We start from the raw sequence: 19,867 nt of genomic DNA, 5'->3' as shown, positions 1-19,867 counted from the left end.
CCTGAAACACTTATTTTTTTTCCAGTGCTGAGGTTTGCAGCCTACGTTACAACACCGGGCTTATTCTGCCTTGATTGTGTAAGTCAAGCGAGAAATTGTTGTAGAATGAAGATAAAATGTATGAAAGAACATTTCCACTAACAATATACTGCATAGAGAAATTCTCATTGCCAATAGTTTGTAATTTTTAGTTATAAAAGATCTGCGTTCTTGTGTATAACAGAATTATGATAATATTGTGAAGCTTTTCAAAACTACTCATAATGCTTAGAGACGTCTGCTTTGTTCAAAGGACTGTGGAAGAAGCTGAGACTAGAAAGAAGTAAAAATTTGTTCCTTAATGACTTATGACTAGGCAGGAGGTGTACAAAAGATAATCATGCTGAGCCAGAGAGATGGCTCTGTGGTTCAGAGTGCTTGCTGCCCTTGCAGAGGACTAGAGTCAGTCCCCGGGATCCACATCAGAAGGCTCACAACTGCCTGAACCTCCAGCTCCCAGGGGACACCTGCAGGCTTGTATGCAGAACCACATAACCACACTGTTTTTTTGTTTTGTTTTGTGTTTTTTAATGGTTACTATTAAATTCCACAAACTTCTGTTTGGCTGGGAAGGTTTCTTGTAGAAAATATGCTATGTTCTTGGCCTTGAAGGATATGTAGCATTCGGGTGAAGTGGAGCTACTACTGAGTTCCAGAGCAGCATAAGCGTAGAAAGACAAGAGCAAACAGCAAGAGTGGAAAGGAAAAGAACACATACTTGTCTATGAGTTTCTTGTATAGAATTAGAATTTTAATTAGTGCTGTAAATTGGAAGTAGATTTTAAAGCGTTTTTAGGCTAAGAAGTCAAAATTTGGTTTGGGACTTGATCTGGAGTAGCTCCTTTGGTAGAGTGCTGGCCAAGCATGTCCGAAGCCCTGGGTTCGATCCCCAGAACCACATAAAACTGAGTGTGTGCAATCCTCTGCTATATATTAAGTTCCAAGCCAGCTTGGGGTATGTGACACCCTGACTCAAAGGCACAAACCTGATTTTTTTAGGAGATGGAAAATGAAGGTTTGAGTTAATTGTAAAGAATCCCTGTTAGGTAGCCAGGTGGTGGTGGTACACGCCTTTAATCCCAGCACACGGGAGGCAGAGGCAGGCAGATCTCTGTGAGTTTGAGACAAACCTAGTCTACAAGAGCTAGTTCCAGGACAGGCTCCAAAGCTACAGAGAAATGATGTGGGACGGTCTTCTGTTTGAGTTGATTTCATTGGTTAATAAAAAAACTGCCTGGCCCATTTGATTGGCCAGCCTTTAGGTGGGAGGAGTAGACAGAACAGAATACTGGGAAGGGAAGTTAATAAGTCACCATGCCTCTGCTCTCTGGGACAGACGCTATGAAGCTCCTGCCCAAGATGGATGTACGCTAGAATCTTTCAGGTAAGGCACCACTTCGTGGTGTTACACAGATTATTAGATATGGGTTAATCAAGATGTTAGTAAGAGGCTGAAACTAATGGGCCAGGCAGTGTTTAAATGAATACAGTTTGTATGTTGTTATTTGGGGGTATAAGCTAGCCTGGAGGCCTGGAGTGGGGCGGCGGGAATGCAGCCCGCAGCTCCACACTACAGAGAAACCTTGTCTTTAAAAACCAAATGAATAAAAAAAAAATCCATTAGGTATTAATCTAGCAATACTCTGTAGAATGTATCAGAAGACTGAAATCTAAAGGGGTATGATGGGAATTTAATTTAGAAATCCTGCTACTATCATGAGGCCTTTTTTAGACTCCAGCAGTGTAAATGGCATGCAGAAAGGAGTCGGAGATGTCCTTGAAGTTCAGAGAATGCTGCAGTGGAGGAGAATTTGAGAGCTAGTTCAGTTCTGGGACTGTTGACTTGGAGATGACAGGGATATTTAACTAAAGACTATTAGGCTTCTGCAAACAGCAAGTGTCAGGAGAGATGAGGGCACTCTATGTGTGACAGGCAAAGAACTGAGGGGGTAAAGAGTGTGACCATTCTTTGGGGACTGGGTCCAAAACTAGACGCTGAAACCAGAAAGCAGTGCCTCCAGGTACAGGTGTTCTATCTTACTGTACTTTTCAGGTGTCTCACCTTGACAGTGGAGTCCAGATGTTTTACATGTGATGAAGAGTACAGCTGCTCTTGCCCATCTTTGTTGGTACAAAAGAAACGTTTTCTTTCTTCTTTTTGGTTTTTCAAGACAGAGTTTCTCTGTGTAACAGCCTGGTTGTCCTGGACTAGTTCTTATAGACCAGGCTGGCTTCGAACTCACAGAGATCTGTCTGCCTCTGCCTTCTGAGTGCTAGGATTAATGGCATGTGTCACCACCGCCCAGCATTTTCTTTCTTTTTGTCTGTATTAGATAATATAAATCTAAATAGAATACCATGCTAGCACCTGTGGACAGTTGGAACTGCTATATTTCTAGACCATATGAAGGAAAAGTAAAAGCTAGTAAAGACATTATGATTTTTTTTTTTATGAAAAACACCAGTCCTTGCCTGATGAAATGAAACAGCACTGTCAGGCAGTTCGTTCTCCTTAAGTGAGAAATCAAATTAGGAAATAATGGCTTTGAATTTCTGAACCTTCTGCCTCCACCTCTATAGTGCTGACATTGCATACACCATGCCTGTTTTTTTTTTTAATTTTTAAATTACATTTTGCCATTTATTCTGGTGTGTGTGTGATGCACATTGACAGTGCACATGTGGAGGCCACAAGGTAACTTGCGGAAGTTGGAGGGCTCTCGGTTGTCAGGCTTGACAACAAGTGCCTTTACCCTTTGAGCCATCTAGCCTCACAGTTTCATGTGTTAGGGCATCACACTCAGGGCTTTGTGCACACTAGACAGTACTCCACCAGCTGAGTGCAGCTCCAGCCCTATTTAGTGATACTGTAACTAACCAGTAGAGACAGGAACATGGAGATGAGCTTGTTGTTATAACTATAGGCAAATAACTTATTTATTTGAGACAGGGTTTTATTATGTATCCTTGGATGTTTTGGAATTTGCTATGTAGGCCAGGCTGGCCTCAAACTCACTAATCTGCCTATCTCTGCCTACTGAATGCTGAGACTAAAGGTATGTGGGACCATGTCTGGTATATGCAAATTGTTTTAAGACACTTTGTTTCTTTTGTTGTTTGTTTTTAAAGACAGGGTCTCTCTCTGTAGTCCTAGCTGCCCTGGAACTCTCTATGTAGAACAGACTAACCTCTGATTTACGGAGAGAGGGGGAGAGGGGAAGAGGGGTAGAGAGAGAGAAAGAGAGGGGGAGAGGGAGAGGGGGAAAGAGAGAGGGAGAGAGGGGGAGAGAGGGGGAGACCGGGGGGGGGGGGGGGGGGAGAGAGGGAGAGAGAGAGAGAGAGAGAGAGAGAGAGAGAGAGAGAAAGAGAGAGAATTAAAGGCCTGTAACACCATTAGCAAGACACTTTAAACTATTCTCACTGACTTTGTATGGGATGTCCCACCTGCTTTCCCTCTCTTCCTGCCTTTCTTCCTTTAAAATATTTCTTTCTTTCTTTCTTTCTTTGGTTGGTTTTTCAAGACAGGGTTTCTCTGTAGAACAGCCCTGACTATCCTGGAACTCGATGTGTAGACCAGGCTGACTTCAAACTCACAGAGATCCACCTGCCACTGCCTTCCAAGTGCTGGGATTAAAGGTGTGCACCATCACCTCACCTGGCTGAAATATTTTTTAAACTTAGAAGAGTTTTATTTTATGTGTATAGGTCTTTAGTCTGCATGTGTTTGAACCATGTTGGTGCATTTCCACAGAGGCCAGAAGAGGGTGTCATATTACCTGGAACTGGAGTCACAGAGCTCTAAGCATGAGGGTTCAGGACCAGAGAGACTTATGGGCTAGAGAGTTGACTCGGCAGTTAAGAGTGTTTGTTGCTCTTCCAGAGGACCTGGGTTTGATTCCTGTAGCCCACAAGGTGGGATCTGATTTTCCTTTCTCACCTCCCTGGGCACCAGTCATGCATCTGATGTACAGACATACATGTAAAATATATGTCTGTACATATATGTACATATATTTTACTATTTTATACGCATAAAATTTTAAAAGAAATAAATCTCAGAGAACCAGAGTCCTCTGGAAGATGTGCCAGTTCTCTTAATCGCCATTTTATCTCTCCAGGCCCCTTCCTTCTTTTTACACCACATTTTATTGCATAGTCCAAACTAGCCTTGAACTCATCATAAACCTCAGGCTGGCCTCAGATTCTTCCTCATTCTGCATCAGCTTCTGGAGTCCTGGGATTACAGGCACATGACACTGCATACCACTTTTCAATTTAGCATAATCTAATAAGAGAGCTCTTGCATTTGCTAATATTCTTAACCTAAAATGATTGCCCTAATAACTCAATTTTAACTAAATTTTAATGGTAGAATCTGATTAAGTTATTGACAGCAGTTAGAATATCTGTGAAAGGTTGTCTAGTAATAGAGAAAAATACAATTAAATACACCAAAAGAAAGAAAACCCTACTGTTTTCATTTGTTCCTTACTTTCTCCACTATTTTGCCTTTAAAATAAAGACTAAGGGCTGGAGAGATGGCTCTGCTGTTAGGAGCTTTTGTTCTTGCAGAGGGCCTGGATTTGATTCTCAGCACACACATGGTGGCTCACAACCACCTGTAACTTCATTTCCAGAGGTGAGCACCAGGCATGCACATGTGTACAGACATACATGCAGATCAGACACCTATACTCATAAATAAGCCTATAGAAATATAAATTAGATGTCATACAGAAAGCCAGTAGTTTTCCCTAGGTGGGCCATTCGTGTGGTGTCTGAAAGCACTGACCCTCCTCTGTCCCTTCACTGCTGCCAGTGTGTCATTGCCGCTGCACTGCAACAGAGTGTCTTACTAAACAGGGAAATTGAGAGCAAAAATAGGAAAGGAGCCTGGCGGTGGTGGCACCCGCCTTTAATCCCAGCACTCGGGAGGCAGAGGCAGGTGGATCTCTGTGAGTTCGAGGCCAGCCTGGTCAATAAGAGCTAGTTCCAGGACAGGCATCAAAGCTACAGAGAAACCCTGTCTTCAAAAATACCAAAAATTTAGGAAAGGAATCTGGAATTGTATTTTGGCAAAAATTTCTACCAGTCATGTTTCAAGGATTTTAGTCTCTGCTAGTTGCAGGAAAGTAGAAAACTTGATGTTGTACCACTAGAATAAAAGCATTTTCTTAAAAAAAAATTTATAGTTTGCAAGGCTGGCTCAGCGCTTAGGAGCCCTCGCTGCTCTTCCAGAGGACCCAAGTTCAGCCCAGTAGCCATATGGTGGCTCACAATCATCCATATTGAGACCTGGTGCCCTCTTCTGGCCTGCAGGCAGACATATAGGCACAACACTGTATACATAATAAATGAATAAATTTTTAAAATAAATTATAGTTTACTAGTAAATCTAATAATGAAATATACTCATTTTTATCCAAATTTATAAATATTTTTGTTAATTTAAAAAGTGGTTAAATATTTCAAAATTGATTGTAATAAAGACAATAGTTGAAAAAATAGAGTAAGTTACTTAAATATTAAGCTTTATTTGTCTTCTATGCTACTACATGGCGATTATTTAAAAAGCACTTATTTGATGTATGTGTTTGTTTGAAGTGCATGTGTACCTGAATGTCAGAGATCAAGGTTGGGTGTCTGCTGCTTACCACATTCTACCTTATTTTTGGAAACAGAATCTGTCATTGAATTTGAAGCTATCAGTTGAGCTCGAAATGGCTGAGTAGTGAGCTGCCCCTCTATCCCCCCCACTTTACCTCACCCAGTGCTAGTTACCTGGTTTATCTGTGGTTGCTAGGGATTGAACTCAGGTACTTGTGTACAAACAAGCATTTTCCCACTAAGCCATCTTTCCAACTCCTTAAAATTATTTTTGACCATGGTTGTTGATAGGAGCACAAAAAAGAATTTTTGTTTTAAAAATTACTTATTTAATTTTTGTTTGTATGAAATGAAGATCTCGCTGTATTTATTGCCCAGTCTGGCCTCAGATTTATCTTCCTGTCTCAGCCTCCTGAGTAGCTGAGACAAAGGGTGTTTCGTTTCTTAGTAGAATTGTAGAATAAGCAATGAATTAAAAAAACCAGAAATATTTGCATATTTGTGCTGTTTCCATGGTTATAAATTATTTCATATATTTGAAGATTTTTAAAACATTTTGATATTTTTTTAATTATCAAGTGAATTAAAAATGACCCCTAGAACTTATGGTTTATTCTCTACAGTTTAGGACCAAAATTAGAGAATAAGTTATATAAATTTATAGCATATGCTCAATGATGTTGAAATAGACATGTGGGCTGGAGAGATGGCTCAGTGGCTAAGAGCACTTGTTCTTGCAGAAGACCCAGGTTTGCTTCCTGCCACCCACATGGTGATTCACAACCATCCTTAACTCCACTTCCAGGGGATCCGACATCATCCTTTTCTGACCTCTGGGTACCAGGAGTGCACATGATGCACATGTATGCGTATAGACCAGCACGCATACATAAACTGTAAAAGTGTAAAGATCCATGCTCATCTGAAACATGAGGACCTTAGGGGCTAGGTACACTCTGCTCAGCATGTGAGAAGATCCCAAATTCAGTTTCCAAAAAACAAAACATCTGCTGATAAATGTGGTTTATGTCTTTAATCCCAGCACCCAGCACTCCAGAGCTGAGACAGAAAGGTTGTGAGTTCTGGTCTAGCCTGGGATACATAGCAAGCCCTTGTCTCTAAAAATGAAAAGAAGGAACAACAACAACAAAATTAGCAAATATGAAACAAGGTCCATTTTATTTTATTTATTGATTTTTCTTTGCTTTGTTTTGAGACATCTCACTCTGTAGCTCTGCCTAGCCTGGAACTCCCTGTGAACTAGGCTAGCGTTGAACTCAGAGACTGGTCCGCCTCTGCCTTCCAAGTGCTGGATGAAGTCCTCTTAAATGTCATGTGTTAAGTACAAACCAAATTAAAAGATAGCAAAACAGTTCTCATTGTATCGTGTACGTTAGTGCTAAATTGTTTTAATAAGCAATCTTGTCAACATGCCTCACCTTTCTCTAGAGAGCAAGAAATCACTTACAGTAATTTTTACACATTAAGAGTGTGCCGTATCACTTGAGACGTTCATGTTAAAAGAAGTTGAAATTGTTCCTGTTTTTTTTTTCAAAATTATATAGGTGTTTGAATGAATTACTGCTTGAAACAATTTTATTTTAAACTCTGTTTCTTTTGTTAATAGCAATTTCGGCATGAAAACCTGGTCAATCTGATTGAAGTTTTTAGACAAAAAAAGAAAATTCATTTGGTATTTGAATTTATTGACCACACAGTCTTAGATGAGTTGCAACATTACTGTCACGGACTAGAGAGTAAGCGACTGAGAAAGTACCTGTTCCAGATTCTTCGAGCGATTGAGTATCTTCACAATAATAACGTAAGTGCTTCAGAGGGAGCCCAGCTGGGACGGCTGTGACTCACAAGTGCCATTTGAACAGTTCTATTTTTAATGGAGGTTGTTGAGATTTTTCTGTGTATAATACAAATAGACTTCCTGAAAATGAAAAGGGGGATATTGCTTTTCAGCTTATTTGCAGAACCCAAAAGCATTTATTGAGTACTTTGTAATGATAAGGTGGCTGAGTCCGAGGTACTGGTAACTTCCCGTAGGCTGTGATGAAAACAACTGTGAGAATAACTTAAAGAAAGGAAATATTGTTTGCCTCATGATTTCAGAGGTTTCAGCCCATAATTTTCTTCAAGCGCCATGCCTTCAGGAGCATGGGACAGTGTGCTTGTCCCATGGTAGACAAGCAACAGAAAGAGAAATGGTCCCAGGCAAGGTATATTCCCTCAAGGACATGCCCTGGTGACCCATTTCTTGTTAGACACCCTCCTGAAATTCCCAAGCCACCTCCACCAGCAGCAGCAGTGGGGATATGCTCTTCAATGAAATGAGCCTTTTCGAAGGGGACACTTCACATCCAATCAATGGCAGATGCTAAAAGCAGTATCAATGATTTGGTTTAAAGAACTCATCATTGAACTGAAGAATATCTCTGAGAAGATGCATCAAAATGTTGAAAGCCAGAGATGTGCTTTCATGAAGATTCCTTTAAATGAAGGGAGGTTTGGGGCCAGGCGATGGATATTAGGTAGAGGAATGGTAAGTCAGGAGATCTGTGGAAGACAGAGCAAAGTGTCCATCACTCAACCTGTAAAAACATATTGAGAAAAAAACCAACTGATATTTAGCACTGACTTCAGTATTTCATGTTGCTCATCATCAGTAAGGTTTTTGGAGACATGGCCTTTATGTAGCTTTTGCTGTCCTGAAACCTGCTGTGTAGAGCAGGTTGGCCTTGAACTCACAGAGACCAGCCTGTCGCCACTGTCTCCTGAAGGCCGGGATTAAAGCTCAGCCTAGCTTAGCTTAGCAGTTTTTGTGACACTTTATTTTTTTCAGATGGCTGACTTTCTGGAAAGTAGTCAGCTAATAGCAATACATTATATATTCAGAAAAAAAGAGTAAAATCCTCAAAAATATTTTGTTTTCGTCTTTTGAAACAAGGTTATCAATGGATAGCCCAGGCTAATGCCAAACTCAGTATGCATCCCAGGTTAGCCTCAAGCTCCAGGTCTTTCTGCCTTCGCCTTCAGAGTACTGAGATTATAGTGTGAGCCACCAGCTTGTATCAGAAATCATTTTGTCTAGTTGATACTGGTACAGCTGTATACTCCAGGATTTCTCTGATGGCTTTTACTGTTTTGATGTGCTAATAATGCCACATATTTCATGGCTTTGAAAACTATTGTGATAGCAATTGGAGTTGACATGGTAATGTCCTTGCCAGTTAGATCCAAGATGAGGCAGTTGTGAGACCATCAGGTGCATTTAGCGCTGGGCATGTAGTACACACTTAGCAGGCCAAGGCAGGAACATCACTGCAAGTTCAGGCCAGCAGTGCTGCTTGATAAGACCCTGTCTCAAAAATGAAGCACACTAACCAATGTTTTCACAAGTTATCTCTGAAAACCTACATGATTTGTGGAACCAGAGCTGACTGCGCCATGATTCCATATCCTGGAGATTTAACATTCTTTGTTTGATTCATTTGTTTTGAGACATCGTCTCTCACATAGTTCTGGCTGTCCTAGAACTCACTGTGCAGACCAGGCTGGCCTCAAACTCACAGAGAGATGCCTCCCTGCCTTTGCTTCCTGAGTGCTGGCACTAAAGGCCAGCAGCACAACCTTTGTGGAGACAAACTTATCAAGCTTCCCTTTATTGTCTGTAAAATAACATGACCTTACGTCACTGACTTTAAAATACCAAATAACCCACCAGGTGGTGGCGGCACATGCCTTTAATCCCAGCACTCAGGAGTCAAGAAGCAGGTGGATCTCTGAATTCAAGGCCAGCCTGGTCTACAGAGCAAGTTCCAGGACAGCCAGGACTATACTGAGAAACCTTGTCTTGAAAAACCAAAAGAGAAAAAGTAAAATACCAAATAGGGTGTAGATAGAATGTGCCCCCTCCCACACACACACCCTCCAGGCAAATTGAAAGTGTAGTGTGTGGTGTATGCAGGGAGTGTGGGCCAAACAGTACAAGTCTGAGGAAAAGGTAAAGTAAGTTGGATTGAGATGTAGCTAGGATTCGTTAGAGGAGAGAAGTGCACACAGGCTGCTGCTGTAAGGTGGACGTCAACTTGAGCAGGGACTTTGGAGAGTGGTGATAAATCAGAGAGGCGTTGCCCTGGACAGGCTTTGTCCCAGAGCATGCACACGTGTACATACGTGTGCATACAAAATAAAATGAATAAGCATTTTGGAGAAAAGCCACAAGGGACAGTGAGGATGGCTTAGTAGGTAGCAGCACTTGCTGCCAAGGTTGACAACACGACTCCTGCTGGTCTCTCACACACTGGCACACATGCACCCTCCCACACAGAGAGACTCACTAAGAAAGGACTGTCGTGGTGCTCTCCTTTAATCCCAGTGCTCCGGAGACCGAGGCAGGCAGACCGCAGCCTAGCCTGTATAGTGAGTCACAGGACAGCCAGCACTTCAAAGTGAGAGCCCTTCTCAGAAAAGAATGTCAAAATGAGACCCACTGTGTTATACAAGTACTATATGCTAACCAAAAAGGAATAAGTAAGTAACCTGATTTAAAGGCTGCTCACCAAGGACAGTGTTGGCTTCTTGGAAACACAGCTACTGAGTTACTGAGTGCTCTGTTTCCTGATTCTTTCCTTTTTTGCATGCCCCTAAGATTTTGTTGAAAACAGGATATTTAAAATAATGTGACAATTATAGAAATCAGAGTTTTCCATCCCTGTCTGGGCTTATCTCCCCACCCTACACACACACACACACACACACACACACACACACACCTGCTGGTCTGGAACTCATGGTGATGATCAAGTGGCCTGTCACTTGCTGAGGTTCTCCTGCCTTTGTCTGTCCAAGCGCTGGCATGATGGGAAATTGTGAGTCACCATACCCATTGTTTTTTTTTTGTTTTGCTTTTAGTTAATTTTACTGTACTTTAAATAAGAATTATATTTATATCTTATATATGAGTGTTCTGCATGTACACCTACAGGCCAGAAGAGGGCATTAGATCCTACTATAGATGGTTGTGAGCCACCATGTAGTTGATGGGAATTGAACTGAGGACCTCTGGAAGAATAGCCAGTGCTCTCAACCCCTGAGCCGTCTCTCCATGCCCCCACTTTAAAGTTCTGAGTCTGCAATCTTTGTCATGTCTGCTCAGTTCAGTGCTAGTGAGTGGATGGAGTTTTAAAGTGAACTCACTTCCTTTTCCTCAGTCCTAGTTTCTGCCCTCAGCTCCAGGAAACTGCTAACTCTTATAGATAGGCTATATAGATAGGCTCTTATATGGATAGGCAATATAGATTATAGACAGGCTCTTGCTGAAAATTTCTCATAAATGAACAGTCTTACACATGGTTTCCTTCACCTTACTGTAAGAGTCCAGAGTCATCTGCACTGGGACATGTATTTGTGCTTTGTTCTTTTTAGATGTTGAGTACTTCTCTAGTGTAGATATAGCATACACCAGCTGCTGGACTTTTAGCTTGTTTCTAGTTCAGGCCTTATGAATAATATTGCTGTCAACAGCTTTGTTTTATTTATTTTGGTGGTGGTAGTTGTTTTAAAGAAACTGTCACTGGGCAGTGGTGGCGTATGCCAGCTCTCAGCACTCAGGAGACAGAGGTAGGTGGATCTCTCTGAGTTCAAAATTAGCCTGGTCTACAAACAAGTTCCAGAGAAACCCTGTCTCCAAAAACCAAAAAGAAAGGAAGAAGCCAGGTGGTGTTGGTGCATACCTTTAATCCCAACACTCAGGAGGCAGAGGCAGGTGGATCTCTGAGTTTGAGGCCAGCTTGGTCTACAAGAGCTAGTCCAGAACAGGCTCCAAAAGCTACAGAGAAACCCTGTCTTGGAAAAGAGAGAGAGAGAGAGAGAGAGAGAGAGAGAGAGAGAGAGAGAGAGAGAGAGAGAGAGAGAGAGAGAGAAGAAAGAAAGAAGAAAGAGCCAAACTGTTTTCCTAGTGACATTACCAACTGGAGTCTTGTGCATGCTGAGCAGGGTCTACCCCTGAGGTACACTCCCAGCCCCGTGACTGTCACTTTTATTGTAGTGTAATAGTTATACCATAACATCAGTTTTGAATTGGGTGAAGCATACTGTCTTTATTCACAGATAACATGTTATTTACATAGAAAATTCCCACAGCAAAGAAGATCATTTCTAAATCCATTTTTTCTTTTTTTTTTTGTTTTTTGATTTCTCAAGACAGGGTTTCTCTGTATAGCCCTGGCTGTCCTGGAACTCACTTTGCAGACCAGGCTGGCTTTGAACTCAGAGACCCTACTGTCTCTGCTTTCCAGGACCTGGGATTAAAGGTGTGCACCACCACCATCCAGTTGCTTTTCTATACATTAGCAACAAATAATCAGAAATTAGAATTTTTAGGGTACAGTTAGGGTCTGGTAATGTAGATTAATTGGTAGAGTGCTTGCATGTGCTTGCTTGGTTTGATCCCCCCACACTACATAGAACTGAGCGTGGTGGCACACTCCTGAAATCCCAACACTTGGGAGCTGGAGGCTGGAGAGTCAAAAACATGTGGGCAGAATACAGGAAACCCTGCCTGAGGTAAAATGAAATGCCATTTATAGCATCAAAATATCATATAACCTAATAAACCTTGACAAAAGATGTGCGAGATCTGTGTGCTGAAGGTAAACTTGTAGAGAAGTACTGGCGCAGGCTGAGCAGTGGAAAGACGGTTTTTAGTGGACTGTGTGACAGCAACAGAACAGTTCCTAAAGTCCCTGAACCACATTCAGACGTCAGCTCAAGATAGACTGAAGACGCAAATGTGAGGCCTGAGGCTAACGCTACAAGAGAACAGTTCTATGACAGATGAGACCAAACTGAAGAGCTTGTATGTAGTCAAGGGAGAAATGTACAGCATGAAGAAACAGCTTCCAGAGTGGGAGAAAATGGAAACCAATAAAGAACTCAGATAACTCAATAATAAGTAAAGAGAATAACTAAAAACGAGCGAAGGAAAGAAGCATTTTTAAGAAGTAGGCCAGACATATGTAGGCAGACAGGTATATGAAGAAGTACTCAAAATCTGTCATCATCAGAGAAATTTAAACGATGGAAGTCACTGCTCCAATGGTCATTGCAGAGGTGGCAATTAGAATGTGGATAAAAGGAAACCCGTGCAGATGCCAGTGTAGTGTGAATTCCTTGGACACTGTGGGGAACAGTGTGCAGGGTCCTCAGTGTTTAAAGCAGGAACTTGTGGATAACCACAGTCTTTCTTCTGGGTGTGTATGAAAAGGAAACAACATTAGCTGGTACGAGATACCTGCATTTGCTTTCACCATAGCACACTCACAGTAGGCAAGTGTGCCCTGCATCTGAGTGTCCGGCTGTTGGTGAGTGGGCGCAGAGAATGCAGTGCGGTACTGAGACTTGACGCAGGGCGCAGTAACCTCTGTGACAGTGTGGGTAAATTGAGGATATTATGTTACATGTAAAATCTTAAAAAAGGAGGCTGAGAGAAAGATTACTGTCAAAGCCTACCAAAATTCAGATCGGAGTAAGTTCACAAGATTTTTTTTACAACATGGTTACTATAGTTAGTGACTATCATGTTATTAAAATTGCTAAGAGTAGATTTGAAGGTCCTTTGTGCAAAAGTGAGGTAAGAGGTTTGTCTAATTTGTCACTCCTTGGTGGATTTTTTTTGGTTTTTTTTTTGTTTGTTTTTTTGAGACAGGGTATCTCTATTTAGTTTCGGCTGTCCTTGAACTCACTGTGTAGACCAGGCTGACTCTAACTCACAGTGGTCCTTCTGTCTCGAACTCCCAAGTTCTGGGATTAAAGGCATGTGCCACCGTGCCCAACTTTTTTGGTATATTTTTAATAAAGTGTATGCAATTAATATATGTAATTTATGTCAGTTAAAATATTCTCTTATTCTGTAAAAAGAGAGGTGCTGAGACTGAAATGGGTCAGTCGGTAGTTGTAAAGAAACACATAAGTTTGTGGTCTCCGGAACCAAGTGATGGAAATGGTCCACAGGGAGAGACAGAACCTCGTGTGGTCATGTGCCGTGATCCCATGAGAGCGGAGTGATAGCCTGGGCTCTATGAGATCCTGTCTAAAATAACCAAAACAACAGGAAGCCAGAGGGGTGAGATGGAAGGAGGGAGAAAGGAGAGAGAAGAGCATGAGATTGAGAATGGGAAGTGGGAGACAGTCCTACATTTAAGGGACAGAGAAAGTTCTAGGCAAAGAAGAGAGTTATTTGTCCCAGGACTGCATAGTAGAGGAGTGTGTGATGATATACTCACACTAAGAAATGAGTAAGGTAAAGGATGGAGAGGTGTCCATCAGTGTGGCAATAGTGTCGATGACTTTGTCCGGAGCAGTCGAGTACAGCATGGTTAGCAGAGGACAAGGTAGTGTGCAGTATTCTTCCGAGGACTGGCTGTGAAGACAGTGGGTACCAACTGGGTCAAAGCAAAGCTCAACTTTGTCTCACCAAGTCCCTTCTTAGAGTGGGATTTATGTAGCAGACTTTCTTGGACTGCCAGCCCCCAAATCATGATACAGAGATGACTTACTAGTTATGAATACTTAGTCTTATCTTAGGCTTGTTCTGCTAGCTCTTACAACTTAGTTTTATCTGCTTCTCTTCAGTTATGTTTTGCCTCAGGGCTTTTTACTTTTCTTTCAATCTGTATGTCCTACTTTTCCTGCTTTTTCCATGGGAGTCCGGCTGGCAGCTGCCTGGCTGGCCCCAGGTGTCTCCCTTTTTTTTCTCCCTTGTTCTCTCCGTTTTGCTCTAGAGCCTAGATTCCTCCTCCTGCTTATTCTCTTTGCCCCATAGCCTGGCCTATCCCTCTACTGCCTAGCTATTGGCCATTTAACTTTTTATTAGACCAGTCAGGTGCCTTAGGCAGGCAAGGTAAAACAGCAACACATCTTTACATAATTAAATTAGTGCAGTATAAACAATTGCAACACATCTTTACACAGTTAAAGTAATATTCCACAGCAGATTTACCTTTTCAGTGTCGTTTTGGATTCATTTTGTTTAGAAGTGATGGATGGACAATATGTAACTTTTTACCTGTGATTAGGAAATGTCTTCCCTATCTTAGCTGTGAGCTAGACTTTTCTTTTTTCTTTTTTTTTATTAAAAATTTCCATCTCCTCCCTTCCTCCCACTTCCTTCCCCTCCCCTCCCCTCCACCCACATCCCCACTCCCTCCCTCTCCAGGCCAAAGAGCAGTCAGGGTTCCCTACACTACGGGAAGTCCAAGGTCCTCCCAATTCCCTCCAGGTCCAGGAAGGTGAGCATCCAAACTGACAAGGCTCCCACAGAGCCTGTCCATGCAGTAGAATCAAAGCCCAGCGCCACTGTCCTTGGCTTCTCAGTCAGCCTCCACCGTCAGCCACATTCAAAGAGTCCGGTTTGATCACATGCTCCATCAGTCCCATTCCAACTGGCCTCGGTGATCTCCCATTAGATCTGTCCCATTGTCTCAGTGGGTGAACGCACCCCTCGCGGTCCTGACGTCGTTGCTCATGTTCTCCCTCCTTCTGAAGAGTTTTGGATTCTATATAAAATGAAACCCGGTTTTAATATATCAAATTTTCTGTTTGTTTTTAGATTATCCATCGAGATATAAAGCCTGAGAATATTTTAGTCTCCCAATCAGGGATCACTAAGCTCTGTGATTTTGGGTTTGCAAGGACATTAGCAGCTCCTGGGGATGTCTACACAGATTATGTGGCCACTCGCTGGTACAGAGCTCCAGAACTGGTGTTAAAAGATACCTCTTACGGAAAGTATGTATACTTTGGGAGCTCACCTGGCTTCTCCCAGGTGTGTCATTTTCCCTCTGCTGTTTACTCCCTGCCATCTGTGCCTGGCTTTGGTCAAGGAAGAGGGATACCTTTAAAGGCACCCAGAGGCCACTATGGGCACCTGTGCTACTGGTGACTGTGTCTGTACTTACACTGGAGGGTTTAAATGGCGGCAGCTGCTGGAGGCCTAGGCACATGTTCTTACACTGTATCCAGGCTTGTGTTAGTCTGTGCCATACTTCTGGCAGTGTTGTCTCCTCTCTTGATGTTCTGCTTCTATGTTCTGCAACGGTTTAAAAAATTTATATATTTTTTTATTTATGGGGTGGGGCCCATGGCATGCATGTGGGGGTTAGAGGACAACTTGCAGGACTTAGTTCTTTCCAGCTGTGTGGGATCCAGCTCAGGTTTTCAGACCCAGTGGTGCTGAGCCCCTCCAAAGATTCTTCAATCATTTACCATAATTCTGTGTTGAAACAGGATCTACCGAGTTTCCTCTTTCTTGGAAAAAGTGACACCTTCCTTATAAAGACTGAAAGTAATGCTTTTTAAAATTTGTGCTATTCTAGATGACTCATAAAGGAGCACAGTCCCTCAATATCCTACAGTGAAAAATTGTTTGTAAATAATACCACTTAAACATTATCCCTCCCCACTCCATCCCTTGGTTTTGAAACAGGGCCTCACTGTGTAGCTTTGGATGGCCTTGAACTCAATATGTAGACCAAACTGGCCCCAAAACCACAGATACCTGCCTGTTTGTGCCTCCCTAGTGCTGGAATTAAAGACATACACCATCACTTGTGGCTTTCCCCTTTTTGGGGTTTATTAATCAGATAACATAATGACATCTATTGGGATGTTTTCTTGCATGTACACACTTTGGTTGTGTTCATCTGCCCTTAGTTTCTCTTTTCTTTCTTCACTTCTGCTGGCAAATATTCTTACTTTTTAGCTTTGATCTGATATAAAACATCTTTAGAGTAGTTGTTATACATATTTGTGCCTGACAAAGTAATTTACTCTGTGGTAAATTTTTTTCCAGACCAGTGGACATCTGGGCTTTGGGCTGTATGATCATTGAGATGGCCACTGGCAATCCCTACCTTCCTAGCAGTTCAGATTTGGATTTGCTCCACAAGATTGTTTTAAAAGTAGGTAGGTATTACTGAAATACTCTGCTACCTGACTTAAGTAACTGCTTCCAGATCAGCTATGCCTGATGCCGATATTTAGGGAATAAACACTAAGGAAGTGCCTTGTGAGACAGGTGATGGCAGATGGGTTTCCATGCTGATAAAGAAGGCAGAAAATTGTTTTGACAAATAATAACTCCTTTGCAGGAACTCAAAGGCACATGTTAATTGTTGTTGCTAAGAAAAGTATACGGTGGTAGTATACTTCACCGAGTTAGCTCTCCAGCCCCAGTACTATATTTAAAGTTGTGCTGTTCACCAGGCAGTGGTGGCACATGCCTTTAATCCCAGCACTTGGGAGAAAGAGGCAGGCAGATCTCTGTGAGTTTGAGGCCAGCCTGGTCTACAGAAAGAGTGCCAGGTCAGGCTCCAAAGCTACAAGAGAAACCCTGTCTCAAAAAACAAAGCAAAAGAAAAAGTTGTTCTGTTCTAGAACTAAAAGATATTGGCCTCTGCAAACATCATCTCTTCTGGACAGGGACTTTAAGTAATAAAGTGTAAATGGACATTTCTGTCCAACCTGGCCCTGCAGCCGTTCAGTCCCAAAGAAACACACAGAGGCTTATATTAATTATAAACTATTTGGCTTATTGCTCAGACTTATTACTACTAACTACCTTTTACAACTTAAATTAACCTATATTTCTTATTTATATTTAGCCCTGTGGCTTGGAGCCTTTTATCAGTGCAGCATTCTCATCCTGCTTCCTCTGCATCTGGCTGCTGACTGCATCTCTGCCTTTCCTCTTCCCAGAATTCTCTTAGTCTGCCACCCCACATATACTTCCTGCCTGGCTTCTGGCCAATGAGTGTTTTATTAAACCAGTACAAGTAGCAAATCTTTACAGTGTACAAAAGCATCATTCCACAGCAGTAAAGTTTAGTCAGATGCTTTTTAAAAGTATTGTAGATAGGAAATCAATTGTTTGCTAATAATCTTTTTAATAAGATCTATTTTGTTTTAATTGTGTGTGCATCTCTGTGTGGGTGTGTGGGTATGTGCATTTAAGTGCTGGTGCCCAGAGACCAGAGGTGCATTGGATCCCCTGGAGTTGGAGTTATAGCAGTCAACTGTAAACTACCAGAGGTGGGTGCTGGGAACCAAACCTGGGTCCTCTGGAAGAGCAGAGTGTCCTTAGCCTCTGATCCATCTCTTCCAGTCCCTTTAAATCACCCTCTTTATCATCAAACCCACAGTAGAAACCATGTAGCTAAATAATGTGTTCAATGATATAGTTGATGAAAAGTAAAATTTAAAAGTATACTTGATAAGAGTTTAATTATCTTACAATCTGTTTTAACTACTGTCTTAGATGTTTTTCCTTTTGCTCTGCAATAGCTGATAAAGCAATTTAAGAGACATCTGTTTTATTTTGACTCACAGCCCTAGGTTACAGTCCATCATAGAGCAAAAGTTCCAGCAGGAGCTTGAGGGTCTGATTACATCACACCCACAATCAGGAACAGAGAGTAACAAATGCTTTCAAGTTGTTTGACTCCCTTCCTTCATTTCTGCAATCCTGGACCCAGCCAGGGAACATTGCCATCCATAATAGGGGGTCAATTAATGTAATCAAGATATTTTCCCCAGGGCATCCCCAGAGGCTTTCTGGTAGTTGACCATTAACACTGATCACCATAACTGCCTACACATTTGGTAGTTAGCTTTGCACACAGTATTTTAATCTGAAGGAGGAGCTTGAGGAGCCCCAAGTGTGCTGGAAAAACTCTTCATAAACATATAATTGCAGGATTCTGAGGAAGAAGATACTGGGAACAGTCATCAAAGCAGTAAAACCTGAATTAACATTGATTGAAGATGATTTAAGATTAATAAAAGACAGAGCCTTGAAGCATCCACTTTATGTGCCTTTTTAAAGTCCTGTTATGAGACTGTGTTAGAAGAGAGCTGTCTGTCTCTGCTTCCTGAGTGCTGGGATTAAAGATGTATGTTACCACCACCTGGTTCTAGCTGTTTTGAGTATGGTTTTGGTTCGAAAGCTGCTGAACATCTGACAGTTAAACCATTAAGATACAAACAGAGAAGCATGTCAAGACGAGTGGTGGCGGCACACGCCATTAATCCCAGTATTTAGATGGCAGAAGCAGGCGGATCTCTGAGGCCAGTTTGGCTTAAAGACCAAGTTCCAGGACAGCCAAGAACAGCTAAGGCTATAGAGAAACCCTGTCTAGAAAAACCAAAAAGAAATAAAGAGAAACATGTTAAATTTTAAAGAACTTTTGCTGGTAATTATATATTATGTCTTAGAGTTTGGTGTAAAAGAACCACACTGTTTTATGTGTTTTGCTGCCTCTCAACAGCTTCCTGGAGGAAACTTCAATTTTTAAAACTTACTATATTTTTTATAGAGTTGGAGATTGAACCTAGGACTTCACACTTCCTAGATAAGCACTCTACTGCAGAGCTGTGTCCCTAACCTAGGACGTCTGTTTTTATGACATGTTTAGATATTTTCTTTCAACTATAAAATAAAAACTGTGCTTTTCCTTTTCTCCCCATTCATAACTGAGAGCACATCACGTGCAGTTTCGTGACTCGGACACTTGGTTCTCGTTTCAGGCAACCTGACCCCGCACCTGCACAATATCTTTTCCAAGAGTCCTATCTTTGCCGGGGTGGTTCTTCCTCAAGTTCAACACCCAAAAAATGCAAGAAAGAAATACCCAAAGCTCAACGGATTGCTGGCAGATATAGTTCATGTATGTTAAGACATTAAGAATGACTTAATTTGCAGAAATTATAATAACATGGAGTCTTTTCTTCTCTTTGGTGTTAGAAATGGAGCTCACAGCTGGGCAAGCATTCTACCACTGAGCCACATTCCCAGCAATAATAATATTGCTTTAAAGTGTTACTTGAGATTCCAGAAAGACTCCTAAAGTGATATTTACATGTTACATATTACACAGAAATTAATAGGAAGAAATTAAAATTTAAGATACTGAGGGTAAATTGGGAACACTTGAAGGACTTTCCATGTTTCCCACCACCTTGAGCATCTGGTCTATCAGGCTAAGGCTGCTCTTTGCCCTGTGCTGTCCTGACTGTCTATGGAGGCATCTGTTGGCAGTTATCATATAAATGTTGCTGAGGGTGCACAATTCACAAATTGGAGAAAACAAAAACATTTTAAGAGGGGTATGTGTGTGTAGTATACATAATTGATAGTATGTAGTATGAGTGTGTG

The 19,867-nt window shown here is 41.7% G+C and overlaps 1 protein-coding gene across 8 annotated transcripts in view; it reads left to right on the top strand.

Annotated features, from left to right (window-relative positions):
• Cdkl3 (cyclin dependent kinase like 3) overlaps positions 1 to 19,867 on the top strand; it is an 83,519-nt gene that overhangs the window by 890 nt on the left and 62,762 nt on the right. For 6 of the 8 annotated variants that reach the window (XM_038326444.1, XM_038326446.1, XM_038326445.1 and 3 more), the window contains exons 3-6: positions 7,274 to 7,468; positions 15,266 to 15,444; positions 16,508 to 16,620; positions 19,240 to 19,379. In XM_038326444.1, coding sequence (XP_038182372.1) covers positions 7,274 to 7,468; positions 15,266 to 15,444; positions 16,508 to 16,620; positions 19,240 to 19,379 — 627 coding nt within the window. Of the gene's footprint in view, positions 1 to 33; positions 79 to 1,361; positions 1,424 to 7,273; positions 7,469 to 15,265; positions 15,445 to 16,507; positions 16,621 to 19,239; positions 19,380 to 19,867 lie in introns of those variants that run through there. The other 2 variants (XM_038326452.1, XM_038326451.1) reach the window with 2 other exon arrangements.

The sequence above is a fragment of the Arvicola amphibius genome, chromosome 4 (assembly GCF_903992535.2).
Source record: "Arvicola amphibius chromosome 4, mArvAmp1.2, whole genome shotgun sequence".
NCBI classification, from domain to species: domain Eukaryota; kingdom Metazoa; phylum Chordata; class Mammalia; order Rodentia; family Cricetidae; genus Arvicola; species Arvicola amphibius.
This window is presented reverse-complemented; position numbering and strand designations above follow the sequence as displayed.